Here is a 13,136-nt window from a genome sequence, read left to right as displayed (position 1 = left end):
TCAGAGTGATACTGAGCTTGTCACTGGGTGTAAAATCTGATCTGTTACCAGAGACTGCTTGCTGTCTTGTGCTTTATCTGATGTGTCTTAGTGGGGCCTTAGAGTTTGATATACTTAGGATTAAATACACAATTTCAGGAATGGCCATAAAAACCCTCTTTTTAAATCTGAAGAAGCACACTTTGATACAAAAGAATACAAGACTGGAGTTTGTTCTTGCAAAGTCTTTGCCAGGGAAAATTGTTGATTCTGAGTCAATAAAACTGTGAGTTAATAAAAGTATGTTTCTGAGTCTTTTGTGGGTGTTGCTGAAATTAATCTTGCCTCTGTTTTTAGGGTCTTTTTTTTCGTTTGTTTTGTTTTGTTTTGTGAGCTCACTTACCCAGCAGCTTCTCACCTACCATCTAAGGTATGTATGAAAGATGTAGTATGAAGTAACAGAAGTTGTTTAGTCATCAGATTTCTTTACAAACTGTTTTTGCTTTCCTCTGAGTTAGTTTTTGTTTGTGTTTAGCTTCTGAGCACAATGCCTGAAGGAGGAAAAAAAAAACCAACAACACTCTTTTAAAATTCACAGTAATATTCAGTCTGTTATTTCTGTGAAAGCAATTTTGTTGCTTTATCCACAGCACCCAGCAGAGGGCAAGGATGGGAACCTCTTGGCCTTGGGAGACGCGCTGTGCCTAGCTAATGCTGTGCCTATCCAGCTCAGGCTGAAGATGGGAGGGTTGCCAGCAGGCCTAGCAAGGAGCTACAACGAACTAAATCCAGAATTTGTCTTGCTAAACTTAATTCCTGACTAAACGAATGGCATTCAGGTGAGTTCAGAAGTGACAGTTCTGCAGTGCCACATGACTTACTGCTAAGCTCACTGCCATGCTGTCGTCTCTTGGTTTCCTCAGTCTTTACAAGACACTTGCAAGGCATTCAGCTGTCTTGCAGATGTGGAAAGCTTCCAGAGGCCACAGCTAGGTGCAGGGAAGGCTTGAGAGGGAAGGGAGTGGAGACGCCAAGGCAAGGTCTAGCTGGAACAGCAGCTTTTGGAAGGCCGGAGCCCCTGGTGTGGGGATGTGAAGTGTTCTGTACCTCAACCTAACTCTTCTCTGCAGTTCTAGCGTCACTGTTCAATGTTCTCTCTTGTTTTACCATATCACCATTTTCCTATGAAAACATCAAAGGGAAACCTCTGGGGTAGCAGTGCCTGACATTGGAAAGCTGGCCCTTAGTGGAGCAGCCCCTTATGTAGGCCTTGGGCTTGGTTTGCTGACACCAACCAAAACTGAAGGATCATCAAGCTGAATAACGGAGGCAGTAGTGATGTTCTCAGTAGTTTCTAGAGAGCCTTGGAAAGCCTAAGAAGCAAACCTAGATTTCTAAATTGTTACTAATTCCTTTCCCCTACCTACTATCCACAATGGGTGGCAAATGACTGCATTTTTCTGTATTTACGTCTTGAAAACCAAATGCAGTGCAAACTGAGTGTGTATTTAAAGACAGATCAACATTTTGGCTTTATGGGAGTAACGGTGAATATTGGAGATGGACTTCCTCTCAAGGTGTCATAACCCCCCCATCATATGTTGCTTCTTCATTCACCCTGTTTGCAGCACTTTGGAACATGCTGCTTTAACAGAAATTGTCTTTATTGCAGTAGTTTCATGGTGATGCTTATGGCAGATGTGAAAATAACTGCGTTATTTTCTCAGTGATGTGTATTCAACCCTTTTCTTACTGTGACAGGCGCAGTCCTACAATCAGCCAAGGTGACCCTTGATTTTAAGGAAGGGGCAAGGTCAGCATTGCTCAGCCCTGCTGGGATTTATTCCCATGACAAGAAAAGCAATAGGTCTCCACTGACAAAGAGTTTGGGGAACACGATATTCAAAGCAGGCTGGGACTGCGACCATGAGAACTCTTCTCAGTTTAACTGCCCTGTGTTGCACTGTAAAGCCTTTCTTTGAAGAGGGTAAAATGATAGTTTTTAGGAAACCAAAGGGAGCCTTTCAGCATTCAGGTATTTCGGTTTAAGTTTAAACATGTTCCCTTCACTGTTTGTGTGTTTGCAGATACCTCTTGGGTAGCTACCTTGTGAGGATGCCTGCCCAGACAGTGCTGAACACTGTTTTCAGCTCGTGTCTGTGCTCTTAGTGAAATCAAAAGCACATGTGATACCACTGGAGAAAAATGCCAGCTTTTCAGACTTGTGATGTGAGATTGATTCTTCAGGCTACCTTTTTGGCTGGGGAGGACATGGGGTTTGGTATCTGTGTATGTGACACTTCTTATGATGTATGAACACATCAATTGGAAAGTGGATATGAGTACACTGTGTACTACTTGTAGCATAAACTTGGGGACTGAGAAGCTTGTGTGCATGTGTTTGTCCTTCACTATTGACCTGTGAAGCATACTTTGAGATGCCAAATGCTTCTTTCCTGGTCGGAAATGTTAAAGCTGAAATATATCTTTGTAATAGTGCTATCAAATACTGAGTGCTTGCTCAAAAAAAAAAAAAAAAAAAAAAAAAAAGAAAAAAGGCAAAAAAACTTCTTTAGTCATGGGGGATGACTTGGGAAACAATGAACTTCAATCATATGCATCTCAAATATTTCTTGTACTACAAATATTCTTCCAAGCTGCCTTGGTAGAGCCACAGTAATACTGTTTACAATAAATGCAATCAAAAAAAAAAAAAAAAAAAAAGGCACAAAAGCTGTCTTTTATAAAGCAAAGAGCTGTGCCATGTGACACTTCAGGCACACGAGACAATCCTGAGCTGCACAGGGCAGTGACCACGAGGCAGTTTGAGTCCTGCTGTTCATCTTCCCAGCTTAAGCTATCACAACAGATGCTGTCTTGATCCTACCTATGCTGATGTAAGCACCTTTCAAGAAATGAAATGTCTGTAATGCAGAAAGGTTATTTTGAGCATTTATTAGAAGTTAGAATAAGAAAATTGTTGCGAGCACAGTGAAAACAGTAAATTCAGTAGCAGAATTGCAAATGAATGGTATTTCTGTGATGCAGTCTCAGTCATACAAAGTTAACAAATGTCCATTGCCGCGTTGTTTTTCTCTTCAGTAAAGACTGGCACTCTGCGTGTTAAAGCAGACATCTGTCCCCATGGTCTGATCTTTGGTGTGAAATCATACTGATAATGAAAATAAGCCAGCAACTTCTGAATTTATCATAAAATTAAACTTTCCTTTGAAACAAATGTTCTGGACCTAGAGCTATTTGAAATCAGCTCAGTCCTACAGCTGTGCACAAAAATCCCCCCGTGCACTGCAGGGGGATGGGTGTTTTATGGCCTCTACACCCAGAGCTGAGACTTGGTTTATGGAGGTCAAATAAAGAAATGGAACATCAGTCCCTGTAAAACTTAATTCCCAGCAGTGAGCCTCCACTCCAGTGCCAGTTTAAATACTAAAAACTTCCCCTTTCCTAATGAGCCCGGTATGAACGTAGCTGAATGTATGCAACAAGCCGTTAAGGTTACCACAACCTGTTGTGGGATGTCTCCTGTATCACAGTGTTCAGGAAGGGGGAACCACAGCTGCTTCTGATGGTTTGAATTCACCCTTCAGAAAGAAACGAGCAGCTTATTTTCACAAGCAGTAATTTGTACAGATTTTGTTTAAGGTGCTAAGAGTTTAAACAAATTACTGCATGTACATTACCTTTGTCTCAAAAGAGAAAGGCCACGTTCTGGATTATCTGGCTTTGTATGTAATCTCTCTGAAAAGCCTGGCTTTAGGGCTGGACATGGATGAGCTCCTTTGAAACTCACCCTGCCAGCAGCAAAGAATTGCACTAGGAAGAGCGCTCAGCGCTCCCACAGGGCACATTTCATCTTCGGGATTGAAAATAACAGGCAATGCAATCAGAATGGTTTTATCCTATTTCTTGAGTAATCATTAGAGATCTCTGACTCTTTCCCACTGCACGCTGTAAGGCTTTGTTCTCAGTGATAAAAGGAAGAGGAGTACAAGGCATTAAGGGTTCCTGCTAGCTCCTGCTGCTCACGTTCTGGTTTCACAGAGCTCAGTTGTCTGCAGCAGTTCCTATCCAAGGGCGAGCTGGAGCAACGCACTCAAGCCTAATTTCCTCATCTGTTACAGCAGTTACTGGAGATCAGTGCTACCCGCTGCACATTTACACTCCTGGTAATTAAAATCTGGGCGTTAACCTTGAGCCTGGCCTGTCCTAGTGATGCACGTGGAGCTGAACGCATGTGGATCGCATGCTGTGAGGCTAACAGTGCGGGGCAGGAGGGAGGAGAGGAAGGACAGAGTGCAGCACGTGCTGTGCTAATCTGTTTTAGCATCTAGGAGAATAACCCTCGTGGTCAGAGGACAGTACAGTTCAGTCTTGCCCTGCCTGCCAGCAAGATGAAGATAATTCAGCTGTTGTGGTTCTCCAAATACAGGCAGCACAAAGCAGCTCCAGCACCTCTACCACCCTCTGAGGATGGCAGCCTTTATTAGCAGAATTACTGGAATCCAACAGCTCCCTCTGAGGGAGGAATTTGAGCATCCTCCCTTTCACAACTCTAAGCCTGCACTCTACCTTGCTCAACATTCACTTTGGCCTTAGGCATTAACCTGGCTTCTTACTATATGCAATCAAGTATTTCAGATCTTCCAACAGGAGACAAAGGAGCAGCAACTTGTGCTTAATCCAGTTACCAGTATATCACACCATCTGTCAAACATCTAGTATGCTGTTAGAAACAGCAGAGATTGAAAAACCTCTGAAGGGGCTCTAGGGTCTGAGCCTCTCTGTTCAGATTAATCTTGAGTTAAAAAAAAAAAGAATGAAGTAGTAAGAATGATTAGGTTAAAAATGGAAAAGGAAAGCAGAATAGGTTCATTTTTGTATTCTGTGGTTAATCAATACAACAGAATCCTCAGACAAGAGGAGATATGACTTGGTAAAACCTGAGCACATTTTTAACTCTAGTTTATCATATTTTCAGTGGGCAGTTCAAAGTAGCCCTTCCCCCCAAGGTCCACACTTGGAGGTCCATTCAGTTACTAAGAGGATGTCAGTGGCTAACATCAAATTGCACTGAATTTGAGCTTGTGAACAAGAAACCGTATTGCATGCTACCACGTACCACAGCTCTCATTTCAGCTCACCAGCTCATGAAACTGTCAAACATGTAGGAAAAGGACTTTGTAACTGTAGTTTTCTTTCTGGGTTAACGTTGACAACATCATCTCACATTCCTTCCTCATTGAAGGATGAGGTACTAAGGTTATCTAAATCAAACTACCTTTTTTTTCTTCTTGTATGGGAAATTACTAGACTAAACGATTAATAAGGAATCTAGAGGTTCAATTAGGACAATTAGCATTGGTCTTCACCAGAACTTTGATAAAAGGTCATCCTAACTCAGAAAAGAAGTTATAGCCTTTTTCTTTAAATTACCAGAGATTAAAACAAAAGTTTGGAATCCTTGCTTGACAACATTTTCAACTTGTTCCTTTTCAGCACATGACAGCCTTCAGAAGACAATCATCAGCCAGTACACAGGGCATCACCCACCTTTATTCCATAACACATTCGGCAGGCCACACCTGAAAAAAAAACTTTTCACAGTGTTTAGAAGCAGCCATTTTACTACTCCAGCCCATCAAGCAAGGATTCTCAGATTAAATCAACATCCTTGAGATAAGCAAGTAGTCCTGTCTCAGCTCTCCTAGTGCAGGAACTGCAGAACTGAGTCATCCACAGACACACACGGAAGCTTCAGCATCTGCCCAGTGATCTAGCTGTTGGACCGGACACTTCATTGCTCAAGCTAGAAGTTGCCAGCATAGAAGTGATACGTAACAGCTCTCTCCTCACTGACTTCCTTTCTCCTTCTCACCAGTTACTTGTCATATTGCTGGCTTAAGGTGGAAACACAAGTATCACCCCTTCTCTCCACCCTTTCTCCCCAGATTTAAGAACAAATCAGAATATAGTGTCCAAACTGAACTAACTTTTTCTAACTCAGAAAAAAAAATAATCTCTCCAATACAGGTACAAGAACACTAAAAGAAATCAACATTAATTTAAATTTAATACCAAAAATAATTATCACTTACAAATGTTAAAATTCATTTTGTCTATCCTTGCTAGTTCACAGTCTGGAATTTCATTTTAGAAGCATTCAAAGTCTGAATGAAAAATTAAACATCTTTATTTTCTTAAATCATCTCTTCCAGCAAAAAGCAACCTGTTCAGTATTTCTTTCTGAAAATATTTTTTACAGGACTACTAGTCAAGTAACACACACAAACAAGTTAACAGGTTCTGGCTGTACAGTATTTTACACAGATACCATTAAAGTGCATCAAAGAATGCCGTCCAGTGCAATCTTGAACTTGCCTGCTGAAATCACTGTTTAGCAAGCGAGGCTCAGCTCTCTGCATGCTATCCAATTAAAGGATCATCATCATCAGATTGTAACTGAAGTCGGGAAAATGGACGTGGAGGAGCTACTCTGTTCTTTGAGATTATTATAATGCAGGTGAAAGTAGTCAGTACCATAAGAACCCCGATAACTATCCCAATAGCTTCGGGGAGATTTATGCACCACTGGTCAGTGAGCAAGCACTTGGTGTTACTGAAAGTGCCATTGTGCGGCTGCGGGGTCAGTCCCAGGATGTGGCACATCATTGGGTAAATATCAACGTTGTTTATTGTGCTCTGCTTGTAGCCCCGATGAAAAGCAGGCCCTCGAGCAGCCAGGAATGGATGCATGCTTGGGAGAGCGTTGTCATAGCCATGGTCACCTACTGGAGAAAGGAAAATGCAAGAGTTAACATCGCAGTTGCTGTTTGCATATAGAGCACTCCCCCCACCCCCAAAAGGCATGTATTTTAACCAAGGACTGATGCAGAAACTAAACGCAGCCCTTGGACCAAACTCTGAAGGAACCCAGAGCCCCTTCCTTCTTCCTGACTCCCCAGCAGTCTTTTCCCACACCAGCCTTCAGCCATGTTCCTTCCTCACCTCCCCCAGTTAATCTCTTTTTGTTTTGCTCACTGACACTTGCAGTTTCCCACCCTCACACTCCTCATGCTGAAATTGAAAAGGGTATTACCACTCCACAAGTCAGTAGCTGGAATGCAAGCTTGTGTTTTGTGGATATTGGAAAGATAGTTCCCCTTAAGAGGCGCCTGACTCATAAAAAGTCAAACATCTTCCCCTTGACGGTGTTCACTTTGTGCATATTAAAGTCCTCTTAGATCATGCTTATCAGATTAGGTACCCAAATTTATCAGATTAGATACCCAAACAAATCCCTACATAATCAAAAGCAAAAACAGGCAAAGGATCGTGATGCTTGTGACAGACACACAACAGAACTTTGTGGCTACAAGGTCACCAGTACTTGGGCATTTGGTAGATTTTTTAAGAAATACTGTGACATTTTGTGGAATATAAACAGCTAAAAAGCAGCCACAGTCCAATTTCCTAATATCATGCCTGACAAATGTGTTCTACGTGCCAAAATATCTCATAGCACCCTCAGCACAGAGTTTGAGTGACTGTGTTTTGGTTTACAGTTCATTTCTTAGTATCGGTTTAGTAAATCTGCCCCCAGAACTGTCTCCTTAACCACTTCATTAAAAGGTTTCCGATCTGAAATGTCACGAGTCCTGTTGCCTGAAGTCACACTTATCACTTTGGTATACTTTCAACATTCCTTTTTAACGTTTTGTACCATTGTGTTTGTTATTATGAAGACACACCTGCACCGTTTATATTGCTTGAGATTAGGTTAGATCTAATCTAATTAGATTTGATTAGATATTTTTCCTTCCACTATTTACTCATTTTGAACAATGCTATTGCAGGAGGACGCACGTGTGCTAACACTGCTAGGAACAGCGTTGGTATTGGTACACTTGCCAATCATTGTGCTACCACTTTGTCCATGAGAACAATAAACACTTACATAGCCATTTAGGCTAAAACATCCCCTTCCTGCTTCTAGAAAGCTGTGGCTAGCAAAATTCTTTTGACAAGTGACTCATTTCAACCAAGACAGTATTGTTACTTCTAAATAGACAGTTATTAACTATTTTTAGGTACTTTACATTGAACCTAACCATGAAAACAAAGAGTTCTATTAGGAAGGAATTGAAGGTGTTAAATGTTGTCAGTTTGAGGATGATTGCAGCAAACTTTTAGGGGAAATTCAAATACAAGCACGTCTTACATCATAAACAGTACTTCTGTACAAATAATGACAAAATTTGGACTTAAATGTGCAAAGGGCAGACAAGCTGAGCGAAACTGGGAGTTTCCACCACCCCAAACCCAGTCATAAGAGATAGTCTGGGAACCATGCCACAGGGCTAGCTGAGTGCTAGCCCTGGCATACCAGCAGCTTTCTGCTGCTTAGAAACTTTCTGGAAATTGGTACCTTTGTATTTCATTTCTATTAATGGATTTCTCTTCCAAAAATTTGCCCAGTTGCTTTCTGAACCCATATATATGTTATTAGTAGAGCAGGAAGAAAGGGCATAATTTACCAATGCATTGTGTGAAGTAACATCTGTCACTGGTTTTAAAACATGCTATTTGATATCTTCCTGACAGAAAGAATTCTGGCTTCTTTGACCATTATTATTGGGCTCCTATTATTTGTAACATTTCCTCCCATTTATTGTGTTCCCTAACGTGTGTACAGTGACATCAAATATTTCCTTATTTATATTTCTTTTCTGTTTGGTTTTATGCATAAACATTTAAACCACATGCTGGTCAAAGCTTGGAATACAGACTTAGAGTTACCTGAGGCAAGTTTGCCAGCAAAGCATATCTCAGGCTATTAAGCTGAACTTAGTCAAGTGTTGGAGCCAACAGAACACCCCCTATCTTCCTCATCTGTTAAAATACCCCAGGTTGAGGCTGAGAATGTTCTGGAAAACATTGTCTGAGATGATCTTAAAGTGCAAAGACTCCACTCGCAAGCTACGACCTGCTACAAATTGCTGGAATAAACCAAACAGTTCACCAGTGCAAGTCACAAAGAGCACAAACGAGGAAATGAGACTTACATTTTAAAAGAGACTCATTTTGCACAATTGTCCAGCCTTCATCTGCAACCAGAATTATGGGTTGAATTCTCTTATTATGCCGATAATGAAATCGTTCTGGAATCTCCTCCTTGAGATATACTTTCATATGATTGCCGCATTTTTTCAGTAAGTTGTATACGTATTTTTTATCTGTCAAGAAAAAAAAAAGCATATGAAACAGTTGGAAATTATGTCCTGTTTACTGCAATCATCTGTCATTAAATCTAGATCTCTTCCTCCCCTCCGCCCCCCAAACAATTATTTTTAAAAGGCAGAGAGTAAATTATTGTTCTACATCCCTAGTGAAATGTATCAAAGTGGATTTCGCAACTTGCACCCATTTTAAACCAGGCACTTCGTGTCTGAAACCTAAAATTCAACTCCGTGTTTTTGGAGAAGCGGGGAGTGGGTGAAAAATTCAAGCAGAGAAATCAAGAGAAAGCAGTCACACATCAAAGTAGTCAATATTTTAGCAAAAGCAGTGAAAATAAGCTTTTTGCTAATCTATAAATCATGTTGTTTGCTATAATTGCTTCAGTCTGGCCACAGCTGAGGAAACTGAGAAGACCAGCAGTGTCATGAGTCACACCTGTTAGAGACTACCCTGAGATACAGAAAACAAATTCACAGTATGAAAACTCAAGTTTCATTCACAGAAACGAAAGCTGTAAAGTAACCAAAGTTGATTTTAGATTTTTAGTTGGAAGTCTCAACAATGACTTTTTTTTTCCTGAATAACCTGAGTGCTTATTTCATGCTCAATATGAATTGCGACCTTATAGAATACATGAGCAACAAGGGAGCTGGCACTCTAAGTGCCTAATTGCATAGGTAATTTGACACAGTGCTCCTCATCCCACTGATTACCAAAGCAAAATAACTTCTAAACAGACTTTTTTTTTTTTTTTTTTTTTTTGCTTTTCCATTAAATTATGTCAAGGTTTTGCAGTATTAGCTACACTCATCCTGCAAAAGATATGAAGGTAAGCAAGATTTAAATCTCAATCTATTACTTAAAAAAACAAAACAAAACAAAACAACAACAAAACCCCCTCAATGTACAACTTAAAAAACAAAAACCAGCACATACTCTTTTTTGGCAGCACTGCAGCAACTGGACTCTTGTCAATGAGAACATAGTTACTGCGATCAATACAGTCATCCAGGACAATCAGCTTCTTTGGAGAACATGTGGCCATCCCATGATCACTCGTTATGATGACATTAATAGTGTCCCATAAACCTGAGGCCTTCAGCTTACTCTTAAGGAAACCAACGTGATTATCCACTTTTTCTAACACTTTGCGCATGTTCTCAGTATCGTTCGGTCCATACTTGTGCCCGCTCACATCTGGTTCTTCCCAGTATAACGTAGCAAAATTGACTACTGGATCAGAGCTGTTCAGCCACGTAACAATTTTCTCCACTCTTTCCTGAAACTTTACTGAAAAATTGTACTTCATAAAGAAGTGGGGGGTCGCATTGTTAATTTTTACATCAGTACCAGGCCACATTGCAGCAGCACTTGTCCCATTTCCCTGCTGCTGATTTGTTACCCAAATTGGAACCGCCTCATTCCACCAGAAGGGATCTGAATCATTGAACTGCGAGAACGTTTTCTTGGTATCTGCATCATACATGTCATTAGCCACGATGCCGTGGCTTTCTTCATATAAACCCGTCACTATGCTGTAATGGTTTGGGAAAGTCTTGGTGATAAAAGCATTTGTAACTTGTTTTACAAGCACACCATCTTCAATGAACTCCTGAAGATGAGGAAGATGATAGGTTTCCAAGTAATCAGCCCTGAAGCCGTCAAAGGACACTAAGAGTAACCTAGGCACTGAATCAGCTGGGTGACCACGACAGGCGACTATTCCAGACAGGAGCAAGGTTAGCAGCAAGCTCATGGTTGATGCTTCAAAATATTTCCAGCAATTAAGCAGATGCACCTGAAAAATGTAAAAAGACAAGACTCAATTCAAAATAAGCGCGCTGGAACCAGTTTAACTAGCTATACATCACACACATCTTCCTTGTAGAGGTTAACTGGAGAACAAGTGGTGTAAACAACCACTGAGGCCAACAGAAAGTTTCCCTGCTGACTTCAGAAGTTTCCATATATTGCCATAGCTCCTCACGTATCAAAACAAATGAGCAGCGAGACATTTTTCATCACAGACTAAATGAAGAATCGTTTTCTCTTTTTTTTTTTTTTAAGCAGTTATTCCATCATTTTGTCTCTCTTGTTAACATTCTGCACTCCAAGCCAAACAACACGTTTTTTTTTTTTGCATGTTCAAGCACAGGCACTAAACAGCTTTGGCTCCACAGTCAGGACTCGTGTTCACACATTGGTGCTCAGCCCAGCAACCCATTTCCTTTTTCATCCCACCTTTCCTACCATCTGGAGTTGCTGGAAGGCTTCTGAGCCTTTCAACACTCCTCCTGACTTATTGCTTACTCAATACAGGGAACTGCCAGGAGCTACTTCTGCTTTCCTTCTGAGCTGCTATACATCGACCGTAACAGCATTTAAACCTGTTCTCTGTGTGTCATATGTCTCTCTAAAATAAAAAGGAAAAAAAAAAACAACAAACCATTAGTAACCTGTGCAGTGAGGGAAGTTATTTCTTATCAAGGAATTAAAGGACAGTATGGATGGAGAGTATAATTTATGAGCTTTTTCCCTGTCCTTTTAAGTCAGGAGAAGCTGGCAGCAGGAAGGACATGCTCGAACTTCTTTCATGTGACAGGTGCTTGGGTCGGGGAGATGCAGCAGGATTTTAGAGGGTGTTAAAGAGGGAGGAAGCTCGGGATTATTAATGAGAGATGTGAGATCGCCGTGCTCCCAAGGCAAGCCCCACTCCAGCAATTTGCTCCTTTAGGGTATTTGCAGAAACCGGGCTAATCCGAGGAGGAAAAGCACAGAACTTCCTAACCATAGCAGTGTCAGATACTCCAGGGACAGAGAGATGGAAATATTTCGGGTTTACCCTCCCATACATCTCCTGCCCTACCCCTGCAGTGCCCCGAGCGCGCTGTCACCCCACTTTCTGTCCCAACACCCCTACCTTCCCCTACACCCCCAGCAGCCAGAAGGTGCCGCAGGGCCGTGAGGCCCCCCTTAGACCCCCCCCAGTCCCCAAATTTTCCCCCAAACCAGAGGAAGAGCCCCTGCAGCCCAGCACCGCCACCTCGGGGGCACCCCGCTATTTTGGGGGAAAAAAACCAAACACCCTAGATTCGCTCCAAACCCCCCAGATTCACCCCAAACACCCCCCAAACCCTCCCGTAAAGGCCTCCCAGCCCCCCCTCAATGCCCTCCCCCGGTGTTTTAGCCCCGTGCCCACCGTGCGGTGCCCGCCGAGGGGGCGCGGAGCGGCGGCGGCGGCCGGGGAAGGGAAGGGGAAGGGGCCGGGGAGGGGAGGGGCAAACGGCAGCCATCGGCCGGGGAGGGAGGAGGGGACGCCGGGGAGGGCTGCGATTGGTCGGGGAGCCCGCTGGGGGCGGCTGTGATTGGTGGAAGAGGGGGGGGAGGGACGCGGGGAGGATTGGGGGGGGGGGCTGGGGAGAGCGGGGCTGGGGGAGTGCTGAGGGGAATAGGGGTAGGGGGGTTGATAGGGGGACTGGGAGGGACTGGGAGGGACTGGGAGTACTGGGAGTACTGGGAGTACTGGGAGTACTGGTTGGAAATGAGGAGACATTTCTGCTCAGAAAGAGCAGTCAGGCACTGGGACGGGTTGCCCAGGGAGGTGGTGGAGTCACCGTTCCTGGGGGTGTTCAAGGAGAGGTTGGACGTGGTGCCTGGGGACATGGTTCGGTGGGTGACATTGGTAGTAGGGGGGTGGTTGGAGCAGGTGATCTTGGGGGGCTTCTCCAACCCTAATGGCTCTGGGATTCTGTGCTGAAGGGAACTGATAGGGGTTTGGGGGTAGCAAGTATGATAGGGACTGGGGAGAGTGGAGCTGGGAGAAATCAGGAATTGAGGGGGGCTGAGGGGAGTGGGACTGAGAGGTGTTAAGGGGAATGGGGCTGGGGGGGCTGATAGGG

At 43.0% G+C, this 13,136-nt stretch overlaps 1 protein-coding gene across 2 annotated transcripts; it reads right to left on the bottom strand.

Moving 5' to 3' along the window:
- Positions 1-5,533: 5,533 nt before the first annotated feature.
- ENPP4 (ectonucleotide pyrophosphatase/phosphodiesterase 4) lies at positions 5,534-12,507 on the bottom strand. 2 transcript variants are annotated; one of them, XM_084283604.1, is made up of 5 exons: positions 12,437-12,474; positions 11,548-11,650; positions 10,174-11,035; positions 9,063-9,233; positions 5,534-6,788 (listed from the first exon to the last, which is right to left on the bottom strand). In XM_084283604.1, exons 3-5 carry the CDS (start codon positions 10,991-10,993, stop codon positions 6,424-6,426), a joined length of 1,356 nt encoding a protein of 451 aa, XP_084139730.1. In that variant the 5' UTR covers positions 10,994-11,035; positions 11,548-11,650; positions 12,437-12,474; the 3' UTR covers positions 5,534-6,423. The 2 variants fall into 2 exon arrangements, with proteins under 2 accessions (XP_084139730.1, XP_084139729.1); XM_084283603.1 differs by lacking the exon at positions 11,548-11,650 and having other exon boundaries at positions 12,437-12,507.
- Positions 12,508-13,136: the final 629 nt, after the last annotated feature.

Source organism: Netta rufina (assembly GCF_964035555.1).
Source record: "Netta rufina genome assembly, chromosome: 3".
Classification (NCBI taxonomy): domain Eukaryota; kingdom Metazoa; phylum Chordata; class Aves; order Anseriformes; family Anatidae; genus Netta; species Netta rufina.
The sequence above is the reverse complement of the archived record's forward strand: the minus strand, read 5'-3'. Positions and strand labels throughout refer to the sequence as shown.